The sequence below is a fragment of the Sander lucioperca genome, chromosome 24 (assembly GCF_008315115.2).
Source record: "Sander lucioperca isolate FBNREF2018 chromosome 24, SLUC_FBN_1.2, whole genome shotgun sequence".
Taxonomy (NCBI): domain Eukaryota; kingdom Metazoa; phylum Chordata; class Actinopteri; order Perciformes; family Percidae; genus Sander; species Sander lucioperca.
This window is the reverse complement of record NC_050196.1, coordinates 8,297,812-8,317,937: the sequence shown is the minus strand read 5'-3', so window position 1 is coordinate 8,317,937 and position 20,126 is coordinate 8,297,812. Positions and strand designations below refer to the sequence as shown.

General features: G+C 43.8%; 2 protein-coding genes across 9 annotated transcripts in view; both read right to left on the bottom strand.

Annotated features, from left to right (window-relative positions):
* The window catches only part of si:ch211-132g1.1 (T-cell surface antigen CD2), a 35,583-nt gene extending 33,907 nt beyond the window's left edge, over positions 1-1,676 (bottom strand). For all 3 annotated transcript variants that reach the window (XM_031292154.2, XM_031292155.2, XM_031292156.2), the window contains exon 1: positions 1,453-1,676. The gene's annotated coding sequence lies outside the window, so the exon portion shown is untranslated. The remainder of the gene's footprint in view (positions 1-1,452) is intronic.
* A 5,465-nt stretch (positions 1,677-7,141) lies between these two features.
* Positions 7,142-20,126, bottom strand: part of zgc:85722 (uncharacterized protein LOC407982 homolog) — a 54,548-nt gene continuing 41,563 nt past the window's right edge. For 3 of the 6 annotated variants that reach the window (XM_031292124.2, XM_031292127.2, XM_031292125.2), the window contains 8 exons: positions 19,326-19,479; positions 18,353-18,480; positions 18,023-18,207; positions 12,115-12,261; positions 11,843-11,960; positions 10,916-11,020; positions 9,239-9,360; positions 7,142-7,288 (listed from right to left, as the gene is read on the bottom strand). In XM_031292124.2, the coding sequence (XP_031147984.1) occupies positions 7,174-7,288; positions 9,239-9,360; positions 10,916-11,020; positions 11,843-11,960; positions 12,115-12,261; positions 18,023-18,207; positions 18,353-18,480; positions 19,326-19,479 (1,074 nt within the window). In that variant the 3' untranslated portion in view covers positions 7,142-7,173. Of the gene's footprint in view, positions 7,289-9,238; positions 9,361-9,477; positions 9,604-10,080; positions 10,138-10,915; positions 11,021-11,842; positions 11,961-12,114; positions 12,262-18,022; positions 18,208-18,352; positions 18,481-19,325; positions 19,480-20,126 lie in introns of those variants that run through there. The other 3 variants (XM_031292129.2, XM_031292128.2, XM_035998764.1) reach the window with 3 other exon arrangements.

Here is a 20,126-nt window from a genome sequence, read left to right as displayed (position 1 = left end):
GCTTCTCTGCATTGGCTTCCTGTAAAATCCAGGATTGAATTTAAAATCCTTCTCCTGACCTACAAAGCACTAAATGGTCAAGCACCATCATACATAGAAGAGCTCTTAGTACCTTATTGTCCCACTAGGGCACTGCGCTCCCAGAACGCAGAGCTACTTGTGGTTCCTAGAGTCTCTAAAAGTAGAATGGGAGCCAGAGCCTTCAGCTATCAGGCTCCTCTCCTGTGGAACCAGCTCCCAACTTGGGTTCGGGGGGCTGACACCGTCGCCACATTTAAGAATAAACTGAAAACCATCATCTTTGATAAAGCTTATAGTTAGGGAGTGAGGAGTTGCAGCATAGTAGAGTAGAGTAGAGGGAGGCAGGAAGTACAAGCCCGTTCCGGCAGGGGAGAGTACGAGCCCGGTCCAGGGCCCCTCTCTTTAGCCTGCCTCTCTTAGTTATGCTATTATAACTCTAGACTGCTGTGGGAAGCTCCTTCCAAGGACACAATGAGCCGCTCCCTCTTCTCTCTTTTCACTTGTCTCCTTTTGTGTGCATCTTAGTCCCAGAAATGCCTGTTACTAACCTAGCTCTGGGGAGTTTTCTCCCCGGAGTCCCTTTGCTTCTTCTTCACCCAGAACATCGCCTTGGAATTGGGTGGCACCTACACCGGGGTCCTGGGTGCAGCTGACGCTATGGACTTACTACACCCTGCTACGCTCTGCGTTTCCCCGCAGTGTCCGACTGCGTCCTGCCGCGTCCAACCGCGTCCACCCAGGCTGCTGTGCCACACTACACCCCGTAACGCCCTGCTGTGCCCTACTATGACATGAACTACTATGACTACCATTGTGATCACTGTTTCACTATCTTTATTCTGACTATTATTGCCACCATTCACCACTCCCCCAACTGGTGCCGTCAGACACCGCCTACCAAGAGTCTGGGTCTGTCCGAGGTTTCTTCCTAACAAAAAAGGGAGTTTTTCCTTGCCACTGTCGCAATAGCTACTGCTAATGCTTACTCTTGAGGCAACCACTGTAATAGTTGGTGCTTCGTAAAGTACAGAGTTTGGTCTAGACCTACTCTATCTGTAAAGTGTCTCGAGATAACTCTTGTTATGATTTGATACTATAAATAAAATTGAATTGAATTGAATTGAATACATACGTTATGTGAATAGGCCTAGCGTTATATTTAATTCAAAGCTGGATATGGAGGTCAGTGTGCCACGTAACTTGAGTAAGTTGGCTCTCTTAGAAATATGGGTTAGCCACCTGGATTTAAAAGGCAAATTTTGAGTTAGGGGGCATCCTTTATTTTTCATCCGAGTTTTTTTGGGAAGCTGGTATTAATATTGCTGATATCGTATAGTATAATTCTGATGTTGCCTCTGTTAATGTCTGTATTTATATGTATAGTAGTCTGTGGGGATAGGTATGGCAATGCGAGACTAGTAATTGACTTACCTTGTTGCCTGGATGGTAGAAGAGATGACAAATAGTCCACAAAAAGGTTTTTCAAAGCGTCTTCAGTCGGCCAAATATCTTCCATTCTTCCCCAATTAAAAATTTAAATGATAGTTTAGTCATTACAAATGTGTTACCTAAAAGCTAGCACCGCTACCGCAATTGTTTATGGTGGTTTATGTTAGCATCTTCACAACTTTTAGCTAGCAAAAATCTTCACTATTTTTTTTACAGGTGATGTGTGATTGGTTAACTTAATGTCAGCGTAAAGGGAGCGCCAATCACAGAGCTCCCTGACATGTTTTATTTGTTACCCAGCAACAAGCCAAGGTAAGATCCTGATAGGGCGAGACAAAAGGATATTTCTTTTCTTGTCTGTGCTTCAGTTTTACAATATAGACAAGTAGAAACTATGTTGGGAGGGTACATTTTGACATTTTATATTTTGTGTAAATTATGTATTTAATATAAATACATTTTAAATGAGAGGCAATACGCTTTGCAATTCGATTTTGACGATACTTTATGAGACTAATTGAGTGTTGGCTACAAACACGTAACAGCATCCTTAGTTGCAACAGCACACAAACAGAAATGTTACTCATATGGCTATCTGAATACACAAATAAAACTGCAAGTGAAATGATCTAGTTTGTAATGATATGAAAGCTTTATTTTATTGGTTGTACCTTATCTGGCTGCCCGTCGTTCTTGTCAAACATTTTGCAGACTTGGTTTTTAACCAAATACAATAACTTCTAGCCTACATTCTGGACAGTATACATGATACTCCTGTGGTCATTATATATGAACAATAGTGACCTCTCGGTCTGTGCTAAAAAAAAACTTAATACCAGCACTATTTGAATAAATGCACATGCATGCATTACATATTGTATCTGCAAAAAATCTGCATACAGTAGGTTGAGAATGTTCCTCAGTCCTCACACATACATACACAAACAAAGGAGCACAACAGAAGGTTTATTCTCACAATCAGAATTTTACTGTTCCATAACATACAACAGAAATGATATAAATATAAATAAATATTGTTGCTATAATTGTTATACATTTTTACTTCAAAAATGGCAAGACAAACATTAAATAAGTCACAAGGGTGACATCAAATCACTTTCAACTCACATAAAAACTGCGACACATTTACCATTACAGTTCACTTCCTTAAGTGTAAAGATGTTTTTCTGCAATTTTGGAAAAACTGAGTTGAAAGTGAAATGAACAAAGCCCTGATCAGTATATTGTCACATAAAAAAAACAAAAAAACAACTTAACAGACAATTCATGTTTTAATAAGTTGCAGTTTCTATGGTTCACTGATGGTCAGCTGATGCCAGTGTTAAAAAAAAACAAACTCCAGAAGGTTCCTCTGCCAGGTGTTGAGAAAGGTTACAACATTTTAAAAAGACTTTCATGAAACTCGGGGTAACAATGGACAAAGTTCATGTGATGGCAATGCCTGCAGTTTGCTAACGACCACAAGGGGCTCCAGGAAACATCTTTAACCAGTGGGATTCTCCTTTAAAGGTGCAGTAGGTAAGACTTATAAAACTAACTCTCTGTCATATTTGCTGAAACTGACCCTATGTTCCAGTAGAACTACATGAAGCAGGTCATTTGAAGAAGAAATCCGGCTCCTCTGACACCACCTACAGCCTGTAGGGGGATTTGCAAAAATCCACCGCTCCCTGTTCAGATGCACCAATCAGGGCCAGGGAGTCTACGCGTGTCAATCACTGCTCATGCACACGCATTCATTCTCCCTTGTGGGAGGAGGGGCTTAGGAGACCGTTTTGGGCTTTAGCAGAAAGGGGGGGAGGGACTGAGAAGTTGTCGATGTTCCAATTCTTTGGCTAAGTCCTGGATCTTCACAATCCAACCTACGGCACCTTTAAAACAACAGCGCAGTCGGGCGTGGGACAGATGAACAAACGCATCGAATCTACCAATAGGGTGTGAGAAAATATATTAATTACAAAAAAAAACCAGAAGTAATAAAACGTGAATGGGTATAATTATGTAAAAACATAACAAAAAGAAATAGATCAATGTATAAGAGCTCGAAACAGGGGAAATTGTTTTCTCAACTGCCGTTTCCAAAGTCAAGAATGAATGTGTTTTACATAACTGCAAGCCTAATGAACAGAGACTTCAGAGTTCTATTTGTGGTACTCCATCACAGTTAACATCTTGTCTGCTTTTATTGTTTTAAAAGTTAAATTTGACTATAATTTTGACACCACAAATCAGACAAATCTCCAAGTAGATTTTGATACCACAGTGAAATGACTGAAAACCAATGGCTGCCTGGAAAGTAAAACACATTCAAAACTCTATCACTGTTAGACAGGGCAGTCCCCCAGAATGGGCTTCTTGGTTTAGTTTTTAGAAGACAAGTATGCAAAATCATCAGCAGGGAAATAAAAGGCGCAGAGGTCAAATTGGATGCGATTGTGAGAAAATGTATTAATAAGAAAAAAACTAAGAAACTACAGACTTCTGCATTGTCTGATGCAAATTTCTGAGCGTAAATGTCAATATATTTACTTTGAATAAATATAATCTTCACAGTGTGCATGGAGGAATGAACCAGCTGTGGCTCAGCGTCGCGGCTACCATTCCAGACAGGAAACCATCGTCTGTATTTATTACAGGTTAATATTTACATACAAACCATTTCATATGCTGTATCCGCTTTGATGACATTCAGCGCAACTAAAGCTTCAATGTCATTATGCTGCATTCATGTCAGAAAGGGACGGTTAGACATTAGGATGCCATGGTAAAAGTTTGCTTTATACTTTCCAAGACGACACAAATACAGACCGGTCCCGTCTCAACCTGGTTTCAGGAAGCGTTTCATGTTTGAAGTTCATTTGGACAAATATGCAGGAATTTCATGTTACCCACAGTCGGATGAGAAGAGTAACGTATAAACTCCATCTTGTCATGTGGTTCTGGGTAAGAGGTCAAAGACACATTCATTTCCAAAAATGTAGCACTGTTCCTTTATAAAACAAAAAGAAATATGGATTTTGGTTTCAACATAAGTAAAGAAATGACCTTGAATGTAAAAAAAATAAATAGTTTATTTAGTTGGTATTTAAGTATCTATACCACTAAAAGGTGCTTTTGTGAAATATCTACAGGGGCTTAATGAAAAAACAGGAAAACCTAACAGTCTAATGCAACCCAAGGGTTTATTATTTGTTGAGATTTTATCAGGGAGTGGATTATTCAATTATTTGTGGTGTATTGGGATTGGATTGGATTGCGTTATTAAGGTGCGTGTGCGTCTGTGTGATTCCTGGATGCAAACAATGAAAAGTACAAACACTTCCTGAACCATCGAGGCCTCAGTTGATTCTGTTATGGAAGACGAGCATCGATCGATGCAGTAATGTAACTCAACTGTTTGTGTTGCTGTCGAACGGACCCGGAGGTGTCAGTGTGTGAGGGGGAAGTAAACTCTCAAACCTCACATCTCTCTAGCCACTTCTCAAGAAGTAACAAACGCAGCCTCTTTCAGGCTGATGATGTCCATGCAGTTTTGGAAATTGTACAGGTTACTGAAAACTTACACAGCACAATAACCATGTAAAATTTTCAAGTCAAGTTAAAAAAAAAAACAGACAGTACACCAAAAAAAAAAAAAAAAAAAAAAACGGAGAGAGGTGAGGATTTCAAGTGAGTGCCCGCAACATTATGATAGTGGTTCTGTTTTCACATGCTCTATGGCCTGCCCCACAGGCAGAGACACGTAGCAAAAGACTTCAGTCACCGACATGAACTCTAGCTTGTAATGAAATTAAAAGTGTTTGACTAAACACTCCTTGGCAATTAAAAAAAAAAAAAAGTCATCCAACTTCTACATGTCGCTGACAGAACTCTCTCTCTGGATGTCTCTGGTCCACTGGCATCACAAACAGACCGTAGAAAAACAGTAGCTTGTTACATTATAAATACTGGAATAATAAAAATATGAGGGGTGCTTGATTCAGCTTCTCTTGATCTTCCCCCCTCCTGAGACTGTTGAGGTGTCTGGAGTGGTAAATCAAGCGTCCCTCAGCTAGCTCAGAGATTTGAAAATGACTTTCAAATGTATACTGTACTGTATGTACACAGTCAAAGCACTGGGACAGCAAGCTAAAGTTTGTCTTTTTTTTTTTTTTTTTTTTCTGGTGTCGTTATTGTGGTATACTGTAGTTCATCGTACTGTAGAGGCCAAAAAAACAACCGGAATCAACAGCTAGGTCTGTCCTTTTCCCTCCAATACATGTTTGTGTGGTACTATGTACACGTGGGGACACAGCATGAACGACTAAAGGCGAGTATCAAGGCAAAAATCACCTGGCTGAACTTTCAAAGCTCTTCCAGTCAGATTAAAGCATGTAAGACACATGATGTACAAAAACCCCCCCAGACAAAATCTGAAAACCCTTCCTCTTAATCTAATTACTAGTGACACGTTATACTCAGAGCAACACTGTTACACTGTGACAACTTTGTATGAGCTTAAGAATCCAGCTGTGGTTTGGGCCACAGAGAGGAAAGAGGAAATTATTTTATGGAGGTTTGAGTATTTTTCTGAAAGTTTCATGCTACCGACACTGGCTAGTTAAAAGGATCGTTCAAATTTACAACTTGGTTGTTATTTTGGAAGTTCTGACCGTCACTTTATCGGTTAAGATTGTGTGACTGTTTCAGCAATGCCATTTATACTGATAGAAAAGATGGTCAAAACTATAAAGAATACTGGGTTACACTTTACTTGAAGGTATCTACATAAGAGTGACATGACACTGTCATGAACGTGTCATAAACATTATAAACAAGTCATAAACGTTTATGACATAACGCTTTTAGTAAGTGTCATTCGGTTTTTGTCGTGACAAGTTATGTTTAGGGTTAGGGTTCATGTGTCATGATTGTGTCACTCTTATGTAGATACCTTCAAGTAAAGTGTTACCAAATACTGTAACACCCAAGTTATAATATATCGGAATCATCTTTAAATACTGAAATGTTTCTGCTATCTCTTGTTAAGAGGGTTAATACAGCCCTCATCTGGGTTTGATGACTTTAAAAGGTAACGGAGAAAGTTGCATTTTATCAGTGGACAACAGTGTGATTAGTCGTGACAATCAGAAAGCTAATATTTCCTCTCTATGCCTGTCAATTTTGGGAGGAAAAACGTAGTAAATACAAGCAATTACTTCGTTATGCAATTAAACAGCTGTAGTGTAACCCTCTTCAATACCACCACACCACCTCTAGTCTACATTTACAGTTTAACTTTTGGGTCTACCAAAATTAAATGTCATGGGTCCTTATATTTATTCCTCCACACTTAGAAGCTCATACAAATGTCACGTTTGGCACAACTGCAGATGGTATGAAAGTGTTAATATTGCCTCACCTCCCGCTACCATGCAGACTTTCATGAAGACGCACTGACAAGCCACATTACTCATCATGCTCCCCATGTATGGAAGCCCTAAGGTTTGCAATCACACTGGGATCTCAGTACTGCACATGATTGATGGGAGCGCTGTGACTGGCAGTGGACGTTTGAAAATAATGTTAGCTAAATTACTTTCAAAACCTACAGTTTGATTGCTGTCCAACTTTAGCTCTCTGTCCCATTACCTCATATATTTTTTTTTTGTTGACAGAAGTGAAATTTAATTTTTTTGCCGGTCAGAAAGTGAAGTACTGGGCGTACAGCTCCTCTTCTTTTACAACATGTTCATTGCTTTTTCCTGCCTCCACCCCCCTCCTGTCAGATGGTGTCGTGGCGTTGGCCTCAGGAAGGCTGAGGGACGGAAGAGAAACAGGTCTGTTAGGATGGTGAGAAGAGACAGAGATACTCAAACTGAACATACAGATGTGTACAATCAGATACACACATTTTTAGTAGGCACGCATGGTAGCTTAGTAGAGTTTGCAAAAAATAAATAAATCAAAAATCATATGTATGGTGATTTTTCCCGAGGATTTTTAGAATCGATTCTTTTCCCTAGAATCAATATTTTGTATACCAATGATTCATCTAAATATTTTCTGTTTACACGGTACCGCCGACTGTGACTACATCATGTCCGTTTCCAGCGAAACAGACCGAAAGCAGAAAATGCAGAACACGTTATGTACTTCTTTACAAATTAAATAAATGTCAGAGTGACTGACATGTGATGTGCATTCTTTATAGAAAACAATTAGTTCTTAGAACTGTCTCATGATATATCGTCTCTAGAAGTTTATTATTCAACTGTTGTTTTTGTTAAAGAAGGAAAAGAAAAATCACATTACTTCTAGAATCCCAATGAACGAAAATCGCAATACAAATCGAATCGGCACCCATGTAAGTATGTATGTACCTATGTAAGCATATGGTCCCAGCCCTAGAGCTTAGTAGGCAATAACAGAAGTGAGATTCCCCTGTGTGTAGTGATTGAGGACAGTACCAGAGTGTAATCAGGGAGATCCAGTGAGTGCTTGTAATAGATGCCAAACAAGTGAAGGCTGGTGTGATGTCCACAATAGATGACCTTACAGGGCCTTAAATTGTTCTTCCCCCCCACATACAAGGACACTTTGACACATGCACAGCAGGAGCTTGGGCTCAAACCACAACCAGCGAGCTTTCATCCAGTTTCTAAACCCAGCTTACATTTGACCCTGCTTCAGAGATTAAAAAGAGTAAAAAAAAAAAAACAGAGCGGTTGAAGAGATGTAGGGAAAGTGAGAAAAAACTTTTTCTCATCTTCAAAATAACACCTAAAAAACATGAGAGAAAAAAACAACTGACTAACAAAGTGTTTCTCCCCTTGAAATCAGCTTTTCTGAACATTCAGATTTTAAACCAACTGTTTGGTTCAGCTGGTTTGCAGTTTACATCTTTCAGCAGCAGACCTCCCAGTGTTTTCTCCTTCATCTCCTCGTATACTGTGTGTCCACTGCCTGTTTGCTGGGAGAACACAAAGCACCAAAGCGTTATCTTAAAGGTTCCACATTTGCAACTTGCACTTCTAAGTTACTGCTGTGCTTTTAAATCACTCACTTTCTTTGCGTTTGAAGTTCCAATGAGACTGATTTGTAATTGAAAAGTTTCAGGGCTGGCTCCCTTTTTATAAGGGTGGGGGGGGGGGAGAGAGGAGTGAGGATTAAAGGGAGGCAAACTAAGGAGTGAGGTGAGAGATACAGACATTGGGGCAGTGTTGTAGCCAAGACCACCTAAACCGAGACCAAGGTGTATCGAGACCAAGTCAAGACCAAGACTTTGAGGGGTTGAGACCGAGTCAAGGCCAAGACCAAGACCAGTGGCAGACAGCCAGAGCTTCTCTGTCTCCCGCATTCACTTTCTTGGGGGTGCTTATTAAAGGGGCGGGTAACAAATTTCAAATTAGAAATGAGTCAAGTTATTGGTTGCATTTGAAGAAGGAAGTTTTACATCCAATCACAGTAATGATGTTAACACATACAATTAGCCAATGCACAGGCAATTTAGTGATATCCCTGCAGTTGTGGTCCTGACCGGTCTTGAAATAAAATCCTGAGTCCTCTTTATCTGAGACTGAGACAAGACTCAGTAAAAATGTGGTAGATTCAGAGACCTTCAAAAAGTGGTCTTAAGACCAAGACCGATCTCGAGTACTACAACACTGCAGTGCGGGCAGCAAACATCACATAATTCGCTACCTGAATTAGGTGAAGTGAAAGTGAACCGAGGGCAGCAGTGCCAGGAAGACAGATTGGTTCTCACCTCCTAAAGCTTTGCAGGCCCTGATGATGCACCAGGGCTTCCTGAGGATGAGGAGCATGAGGAAGAGCAAGGCTTGGCATGGGATGATGTGGAGGATGAGGAGAAGGAAGAGGAAGAGGATGCTGAGGAAGAGGAGAAAGAGGAAGAGGGCTGAACAGTGGCAGGGCTTTCCCAAGAGGACTGGGGAGGGAGCTCTGGAGGGGGGAGTGAGGAGGCACAAAGCGGCCACCTGGTCCTACCTCCTCCACCTCCCGTCCCTCCTCTTCTTCTCCTTCATGACTCATGGCGGGAGGGCCGACCAATCGGAGAGCTGACTGGCTAGAAAAGCTGGTGAAGCGGTGATCTGATTGGCTGCCTGTTTTTAACTACAGACACACATAGAAAGGCAGGTTGGGGAAGGTGATGCCGTGTTAGAGGAATGCATTTAGTTAGTAGAAAACGTAAACCGCCCGAAATCCAATGAAGAGCAGGACAGAGTCTCTAACGTTAGCCTACATTCTGGTATAGACATCCAGACAGTGGGGGAATACAACACAGTGTACAGTATGTGCCAGTCCTGAACTGGGCTTTTTCTAATGCAACCTGTAACCCTCACACAGTTAGCTAATGACACCCTCCCTGGCCTTAAAGTTACGCTTGGTTAGCTAGACATGCTATCGATTGCAGCTTAGATGAAGATAAACACACAGTTTCCTCCAGTCCTTACAATTTTTCAAAATGTTCAAATAGACCATTCAAACTCTTTACATCTAAAGTATCGCTCTCACCACAGCCACATGCACATCGCTTCCGCATGTAGAGAAATCCAAAGCTCGACAGACCTGACGTGCCTAGTTACAGTTGGTAAGTTATGATTGGACAATCACTTTAGTCAATTGCACAACTCAAGAGGACTGCAACTGATAAAAAAAAAACACAATTTAGCAATGGTAGAATATCAAAAAGTTAGTGAAAATGGATGACATTTGTTGAAGTAGAAGAGTACAAGACATCTTGCAAGAAATAAAAATGGTAGAAAAATCTGCGTCGGCACAAATGGGCCTAAAATGCGGATTTGATTGGCGAAGAGAGGCGTACTGCTGCCTACACTGACACTCTCTTTGCTACTATCACTTGGAGTTGCCAAAGTCAGAAATGTTCTAATCTTGCACACCGTTTCACCAAGTTTTGAAATGTAAGAAAGGGAAGCGAGGATGTGTATGTTATCTAATCCGAACAACCCACAGTGAGCAGCAGTGGCATGAGGAGGAGGAAGGAGGAGGAGAGGACTGATGTTATGATGCTGAAATCAAGCATGGTTTCTGAATGACTCCCAGGATCAAACAGTAGGTATGACAGCTGTGTGCACACAAGAAGGATGATGAGCAGCTTTGTGCGCAGATATCAATCAGTCTTTATGAGGCTGTTAGTAATGTTCACACACGCAGCAGCTTTTAAATTAAATTAAATAAAAAATGTTTTAACATACCCGAATAAAAAAAGAAAATCAAGGATTACAGTGCGTACCAGACTAATGTTTGTTGTGTGGGGATTTTGTGATTTCACCTGTCTGAGCTGAGTGGCCTTCATACAACCACCCCTCAAAAAAGGGGGCCGATGATGTCATAAACACCCACACGATCCTCGACAGTCATGCCACTCACACTGACAAGGGCTTCTGGGTATGAGACCACTTACCTTGATAAGAGGGTTGATTACACCAACATTGGCACTGGAATTGAAGACCTTGTTGAACCCCGTCTCTCGGTTGACCAACTCCAGCTGGTAGAACTTCTTGTCGTCCTATGAAAGAGACGACACACGTTTTAAAGTGATACTCCACCCAAGTTTCCTGAGTATCAAACTCTCACCCCCTTGTATGTTTAAAATGTGGTTGCCAAATGTTTTCACAGTGGAAGAAAGGGCGGCCATTGGAACAGGGCCTTTAACTTGCATAAACCAACACACATGGCCTTGTGTGTTGTGCCTAAAGACTGGGTTAAGCAGTGTACTGTATTTAGTCATAGTTTTACAAAATGATCTTAACCCCAGGTCTTTTTAACAGGGCTTTTAACTTTATCTTACTGTCTTTAATATTTATCACAAGACAAATATGAAGAAGATGTGGTTAGCTCAGCTTCTTTTACTGAGCAAAGATGGTGGAGGATTCTGTCAAACTACTCAAGAATAAGTCAAGAATCAACTTTCTTTTGTCAGATGAAGACATTATTCATTCTATACACCGTGGAGTGGCTTTCCATCTTTTTGTATACCAAAAACCTACAAGGTGGTGAGTGTTTCTCCAGGAAACCATCTTTGATGACACAGACACCGCAGAGCACATTGACTGAAATGACTTTGTCCGCTCCAGGTGATAAAATCTGCCGGCAACAGTTGCGATGTCGGCCGGCGATATCTGTGACTGCAGTTTAAAAAATAAGAAATCTTATTTGAGTGGTACACATGGACAGCAGAGAAAAGGATTATGCTGCAAGATGGAGTTGGGTTTCTGTGGATGTTGTGATACTCGTTTTTGCTTGGAGCTTTGTTTCAGCTCTTCTTACAACACCAACAATCCGACGATATCACCCCCTCCCCACCCCAGATGCCACCCCGTGTACTCACCACCAGCTTTTTCACCAGTGCTTCTCTTTCGGTGACCATCTCTCGGAGCTCCGCTATGACATGCAGGTCTTCTGGTCGGCTCTCTCTGTGTCTTAACTTGTCCTCTGTCCCCTCCAACCTAGACAAACAGACATGACGTACATACGCAAAGTAGGACAGTAGGTAGATAGACAGAAAAAGAGACAACTGAGAGACTATATAAAAAAAATCTTAAAGCGTGGCAGCCTAAAGGAGCAACACAACAGACGTAATCACACGTTTCTGTGACTCACAGTATTTGTAGCGCAGTGATCTTGTCTTTGAGGACCTCCTGGGCCTTGTTGAAGTCAGCCAGCATGATTTGTATTTCTCTTTGATGGATTATATTTATATCCCCCAGATCCCTCTCATGTCTCTTTGAAAGGTCTTGTTCATGGGCCCTGCAGCAGAGACAGACAATACTAAGCAATAAACTGCGAGGAAACAGTAGATCATGTAATGTGTGTTGGATGCGTGGACAATATCACAAGTTACACACATTACTACGTGGGCTCTCTTGTAATTGTCAGGGTTTTGGTATTTTGTGGTGTGTATTATTTTTGTAGTCGGTTTCTGTTCTGTATTGTGCTTGTTTCCTGTTTTATTTTGTAGTCTGTCTTGTCTCCCTTGTCTTGTCTAGCTTTCTTCCTGTCTTTGTTTGTTTCCCGCCTTTTTTGATTTGTTCCACCTGTTGTGTCACCTGCCTCTCGTTCCCTCGTTACCTTGTGTATTTAGCCTCTCTGTTTTCCCTCGTCTCTCGTCGGATCATTGTTTTTGTCTGGTTTTGTTCCTGTCAGCACGTCGTAGCCTGTTCTGTTGTTTTCTGCCTGCTCCATTTTTGGACCGCCTTTGGTTTGCTGCTGTTTTTGTGTTTAATAAATCCTCGTGCTCATTACTCCTTCGCCTGCTCTCTGCATTTGGGTCCACCATCCTCGCTAACCATGACAGAATGATCCGACCAACCGGACCCAGCAGATAAGCTTCCTTTTTCCCAGTGGGTTCCCAGTTTTTTGAGCCCCTCCTGAGTCCAGGCTAGTTAGCACTCTCCCAGATCCCAGGCTTGCTAGCAGCCTTCCTAGCTTCCCCGAGCTTCCTAGTGTTCCCGAGTTTCCTAATGTTTCCGAGTTTCCTAGTGTCCCCAAGCTGCCCAGTTTCCCAGCACTGCGCAGCCTTCCAGAACCGCCGCTGACGTGCAGCCTTCCAGAACCGCCGCTGACGTGCAGCCGCCCAGAACCGCCGCTGACGTGCAGTCTTCAAGAGTCGTCGATGACCGCTCTTCAAGAATCTACGATGACCGCTCTGCTAGAGTCTTCCAGTCGTCTAGAGTCTTTGATGACCGCTCTGCTAGAGTCCTCCAGTCGTCCAGAGTCTCCGATGACCGCTCTGCTAGAGTCTTCCAGTCGTCCAGAGTCTCCGATGACCGCTCTGCTAGAGTCTTCCAGTCGTCCAGACTCTTCGATGACCGCTCTGCTAGAGTCTTCCAGTCGTCCAGAGTCTCCGATGACCGCTCTGCTAGAGTCTTCCAGTCGTCCAGACTCTTCGATGACCGCTCTGCTAGAGTCTTCCAGTCGTCCAGAGTCTCCGATGACCGCTCTGCTAGAGTCTTCCAGTCGTCCAGACTCTTCGATGACCGCTCTGCTAGAGTCTTCCAGTCGTCCAGAGTCTTCGATGACCGCTCTGCTAGAGTCTTCCAGTCGTCCAGAGTCTTCGATGACCACTCTCCCAGAGTCTACGTCGACAGCTCTTCCAGAGTCCATGTCGACAGCTCTCCAGAGTCCACGTCTACGGGCAAGCCAGAGGCCTTGCCGGTCTCCGGCGTCCAAGAGACTGCCCCTGAGACTTTGTTGGTCTCTGGAGTCCCAGAGACCTCCCTAGTGACTTTGCCTTTGTTCTGCCCCCATGAGACTTTGCCTGTGGCGGTCAGGCCGACTCCTGCCCCTCGTGTCCTGTCGGCGGTCAGGCCGACTCCTGCCCCTCGTGTCCTCTCGGCGGTCAGGCCGACTCCTGCCCCTCGTGTCCTCTCGGCGGGCAGGCCAACTCCTGCTCCCCGTGTGTTGTCGGCGGTTCGGCCGACTCCTGCTCCCCGTGTTTTGTCGGTGGTCCGGCCGACTAATGCTCCAGTTACCCTGTCGGCGGAGTTGCCGACTCCTGACCCTGTTGTCTTGTTGTCTGTTACTGATCCTGTTACCTTGTTGGCAGACACTGACCCAGCTGACCCGTCGCCTGTCTCCAGCCCAGCTGACCCGTCGCCTGTCCCCAGCCCAGCTGACCCGTCGCCTGTGTCCAGCCCAGCTGCCCCTTCATCTGCTGAGCCTGTCTGGCCACCAGAGGGGATTCGCCTTCGCCGCCGGTCTTCAGAAGGAATTCGCCCTCGCAGACGGCCTCCAGAAGGATTCTGCTTTCGCTGTCGCCCTCCAGAGGGGTTTCGCCTTCGTCGCCGTCCTTCAGAGAGGCTTCGCCTTCGCCGCCGGTCTTCAGAAGGGATTCGCCCCCGCAGACGGCCTCCTGAGGGGTTCCGCCTTCGCCGCCGGCCTCCAGAAGGATTCTGCTTTCGCTGTCGCCCTCCAGAGGGGTTTCGCCTTCGTCGCCGTCCTTCAGAGAGGCTTCGCCTTCGCCGCCAGTCATCTCGGTGCCCTCGACATCCTGTACGGCCACCAGAGAGATTCTGCTCCCAGTCCCCTGTTGCCGAGGCCTCTCTGCCCCTTGTTGCCGAGGCCTCTCTGCCCCTTGTTGCCGAGGCCTCTCTGCCCCTTGTTGCCGAGGCCTCTCTGCCCCTTGTTGCCGAGGCCTCTCTGCTCCTTGTTGCCGAGGCCTCTCTGTTCCCTGTTGCCGAGGCCTCTCTGTCCCTGTCCCGGGGCCTTCCTGTTCCCTGTCCCGAGTGGTCTCTCCATTCCCTAGCCCCACTTGACTTGTTTGCTGACCTGTTTGGCCCTCCTCCGGTCCCCCTCCGCCCTCCCTGGGTTGTCTTTTTGTTCTGTTTTTGGGCCATCTGGGATCTGTCCCTTGGGGGGGGGGTACTGTCAGGGTTTTGGTATTTTGTGGTGTGTATTATTTTTGTAGTCGGTTTCTGTTCTGTATTGTGCTTGTTTCCTGTTTTATTTTGTAGTCTGTCTTGTCTCCCTTGTCTTGTCTAGCTTTCTTCCTGTTTGTTTCCCACCTTTTTTGATTTGTTCCACCTGTTGTGTCACCTGCCTCTCGTTCCCTCGTTACCTTGTGTATTTAGCCTCTCTGTTTTCCCTTGTCTCTCGTCGGATCATTGTTTTTGTCTGGTTTTGTTCCTGTCAGCACGTCGTAGCCTGTTCTGTTGTTTTCTGCCTGCTCCATTTTTGGACCGCCTTTGGTTTGCTCCTGTTTTTGTGTTTAATAAATCCTCGTGCTCATTACTCCTTCGCCTGCTCTCTGCATTTGGGTCCACCATCCTCGCTAACCATGACAGAATGATCCGACCAACCGGACCCAGCAGATAAGCTTCCTTTTTCCCAGTGGGTTCCCAGTTTTTTGTGTTTTTTTTTCTACTGGTTGCTGCTCAAGGCCTATCTGGACCATGGCTCCCGCACACCCTTTGTCTGATGAACTTTGTGAGCTACTTTGTGACCCAGGCTTGCTAGCAGCCTTCCTAGCTTCCCCGAGCTTCCTAGTGTTCCCGAGTTTCCTAGAGTTCCCGAGTTTCCTAATGTTTCCGAGTTTCCTAGTGTCCCCAAGCTGCCCAGTTTCCCAGCACTGCGCAGCCTTCCAGAACCGCCGCTGACGTGCAGCCTTCCAGAACCGCCGCTGACGTGCAGCCTTCCAGAACCGCCGCTGACGTGCAGCCGCCCAGAACCGCCGCTGACGTGCAGTCTTCAAGAGTCGTCGATGACCGCTCTTCAAGAATCTACGATGACCGCTCTGCTAGAGTCTTCCAGTCGTCTAGAGTCTTTGATGACCGCTCTGCTAGAGTCCTCCAGTCGTCCAGAGTCTCCGATGACCGCTCTGCTAGAGTCTTCCAGTCGTCCAGAGTCTCCGATGACCGCTCTGCTAGAGTCCTCCAGTCGTCCAGAGTCTCCGATGACCGCTCTGCTAGAGTCTTCCAGTCGTCCAGAGTCTTCGATGACCGCTCTGCTAGAGTCTTCCAGTCGTCCAGAGTCTTCAATGACCACTCTCCCAGAGTCTACGTCGACAGCTCTTCCAGAGTCCATGTCGACAGCTCTCCCAGAGTCCACGTCTACGGGCAAGCCAGAGGCCTTGCCGGTCTCCGGCGTCCAAGAGACTGCCCCTGAGACTTTGTTGGTCTCTGGAGTCCCAGAGACTGTTCTGTTGTTTTCTGCCTGCTCCATTTTTGGACCGCCTTTGGTTTGCTCCTGTTTTTGTGTTTAATAAATCCTCGTGCTCATTACTCCTTCGCCTGCTCTCTGCATTTGGGTCCACCATCCTCGCTAACCATGACAGTAATGCTAAAAAGAAATAGTATCCATGGTTACTGTGGAAGGAAGTCATGAAGAGGGTGCTGAATTTACATATGGGACGTTTACTTTAAAGCTATAGTGCGTAGCTTCTGTCGCCCCCCCATGAGGAATTGTGGAAACACTGTCGGAGCATCCACATGACCCAAGCCTTCGGTGATAGCGCACCACCCCCACCCCTCCTCCACGCAGCTGCTAACACGGAGGATTAAAAGAACATGGACTCTTCAGAAGAGGTAATTATCTTGTAATTTTGTTGTCCTTTGTCTCCAAAGCTGAATGCTGCTGTTGTTCTTTCTCAGCAGTGATGTAAAACGCATCACTCGAGCTACTGCGCGCAGAAGTCACCTGACGACACCATTTTGTAAACACAGCCATGCCGAGAAATACAGAGAGAGTTTTGTGGAGCTGATAGGCTAAACTGGCTTTGTATCAACTCATTTGGCAATAACTTGAATGTAACGGATGTTTATTAGTATAAAATAGTTGCGCATTATAGCTTTCAAGAAAACAATGGTAATCTTTGCTGACAGAATCACTACAGGCAGGGTTAATAGTACTGGCTACTAAAGTTTGCATGACCAAAATGCCTACCAAGCGTGACATTTTACAAGTGTAAAAATCAACTTGTCAGTGCTAGATATTCAAGTGTACTCAGTTCTGCCTTTCTGCTGCTTTCAGTATTCTGCTAAAATACAGAGAATTGACTGTCGCATAAATGGCAAAAAATCCTTTCCAATATTCTTTTATTGTACAAATTGAACATAAAATGCACCACTGAAAAAAGACCGACAGTTACATTTTAAAGTTTAGTTTTCTACCGATACTCTTTCAACCAACTGAAAAAAAACTCTTTCGCGATATGTCGCAGCCTTTGGCGATGTGTGTGTGTTTATTGCGCAAGTTTATATCGCGATAACGATAAAAAAAATGATATATAGTGCAGCCCTAGTCAGTGCTCTGGTCTCACTGTGTCTAAATGCCCTCAAACCTAGATGCAAGATACTACCGAATTGAATCATGGGAAGTGTAGGATCAAGTATTTTGGGGGCTTGACCCATACAAGGGACAAAAAGTCAGGATATCTGCTGCTTTCATGTTGACATTGTTTTTTATTCTTTAAGTAAAGTCCCCTAGCTTTATGGAAGTACAATAATATATTTCTGGAGTACCCATGTAAGAGCATGCATTCTTACTACACAACTTAAGATGTATGTTGCCATAACACATTTTTTGGTTGAATAAAATGGTCCCGACCATTACATGACATTTAGCTGACGATTTTATCCAAAGTGACTTACAATTGCTATATATGTCAGAGGTTGCACACCTCTGGAGCAACTAGGGATTAAGTGTCTTGCTCAGGGACACATTGGATGATGTATCGCAGTGGGAATCGAACCCAAGTCTCCCACACCAAAAGCATGAGTCATATCCACTGCGCCATCACCACCAACCCAGCATATATATAAACTCACAACATCAGAAACACGTTGTGGCATAAATGAGTTTCAAAGCATAATGCTTTTAATCATAAGCTGTTCAGATGGTTATTCCCATATGACATGAGTGCAGGATTAGTCGTCTGCAAAACTGGGTCAGTTAATGTTGAGTCCGAGTTTAGTTCTGCCCCCTTGGTTAATATAAAACACATATTTTAGAGTATGTGTTGTGAAATTGATGTTTGACTTCCAAATGTATGGACCATTCTGGTGTTATGTACCTTATCTGATGGTTAGCTTCACTGCGGACCCGCAGCACCTCTTTGCCCTTTATCTCCAGCTCTCTGGTCAGAGTGTCGATGGTCTCGTTCAGAGAGTGGATCTCATGGTCCAGATCGGTGATGCGGTTGCTACGGGAACACAGCTCTGCTTGCAGGTCTGATATACGAACTAGGAGCTCTTGTTCCTAGAAGAAATACATTAACAGTGTACAACTTAACAGAGAAACGTAAAGAGAATAAGTTGTAAGTTAGAAGCTGCTGGTCAAACACAAACACAAGAAAAGAACAAAGAAGAAAACAGACCATAAGAAAAGAAAGAAACGCAGTTACCTGCTGACGGCTGTGCTCCATAGCTTTCTCTAGATCTCGTTTGGCGGAAGTGTTTTCTTTAAGGTGGATCTGCTTTAGATGCTCTATTGATGCAGCATGGATGTGGTTCAGTTCTGCACGAAGAGATGCTGGCAGACAGAGACACCGGAGTTAAAGGGAGTGAACATTTACACATCGGGGAGAAGTGACAAGCAACATCTCAGCATCATGGGTAGGAATATCACTGTGAGAAGAAATATGGCGGTTTGATGAAAACCAACTGACTGTGTACTAAAGTGATCACTGAGGGCAGATCATAAATGATGCCCTGCATATCCTCTTTGTTCCTTGTGAATCCTTCTCCACCAAATAAGAGCTTTCCATCAGAAGAGTTGAAATTGAGATTTTAAACTTCTTACATTTTGAGAGATTTAATCTCAATCTCGTTTTACCATCAAAAGGCAATTTAATGCAGGCTGTCTATTTCTGTCAGATATTTCAACATAAGGTTCAATTTTGACTACTTGTGTATTGTACCTGTTCACAGACCACAGACAGTCGGTCCGTAACTTAAACTGAAACTCTTTTTTTTCTGTGGGTAAAAGTGTTAAAAGTGATTAGCCTATCGCTTATTATTCTTCTTAAATGCAATTTGCTGATTTAGTCCCATTATAACAGAGTTTCTAAAAAAGAGTCTTTTACATTTCAACCCGTGAATTTTAATCATCTTGCAGAGGTATGCATCGCGTCTCTGTCCATGGATGGTTGGGTTTCCTTCCAGTCTTTTAATAGTCAAGAGATGGAGAATGAGGAGGATTTTTTTTTTTTATAATCATTACGGGAATAAGCGTCAACAAACAGGTTAGGGTAGAAACTTAATCACCATAGGTAGAAACATCGTTGCTGAGGGTTCAAACGTCACTGCTGTAGTTTAAAAACCATGCTGTGTGTTTTTTAAACTACAGCAATTACGTGTATGTGTATTATCATTTACCCAGCTTTGCTTTCCCTTCGTCCTCCAGCTCAAATCGCAGCGTCTGCAGCTCCTGGTCCGACTGCTGTCTCAGGATGTCTAAGGTCCTCCTGTGGGCCTCCTTCAAAGCGTGGACCTCCTCCCTCTGCTCCTGCTTCAGACGCTCCTCCAGGGCCTGGAGGAGAGGGGGGGGGGGAGAGGAGGAAAGGATTAAGACGATAGAACATGTTAGATCAAAAATACATTATTCCATGTGGTGACACAGTTGTGGAGAACCTGTGCTTTGGCATGGAGTTAGCTGAAAGAAATCATTGCATTGCCTGTTGCTTTTTTAATCTAGATGAATTGTAGATGAGTTCTTGTTGTTGTCGGAACATTAAACTCAGAAGACAAACGACGAGCACAAATGAACACTGTAGCTGTGTCCCAATTCCTTACCAATTCCCATCAGGATTTGAGTATGTAGTGTGTTCATGAATGACAAAAATGACAAAATTGATCATAGTCAAAACAGTCAGTATGTCGACTTCATCTGCTTGTTTATTGGACACAATTTGTCCCACAATGCATTACATTAAAGAAACAAGAGGAGCTGCTCGCAGCTACAAAACATTAGAAAATCCATTAAGGTATTAATAAATCTAAGCAATATGTATACAATTATTGGAATAATATTCAGCTTTCTCTTTGTGAAGTTTATTTGGCAGTATCAATCGAAAGCCGCTGTTTATGACGACTCACATTGGTAATGGAAATTGATTTCTTGCAGGAAAATCAGTATGAAGAATGGAAGTGGGATTGGGAAAAGGATAATGTGAATTT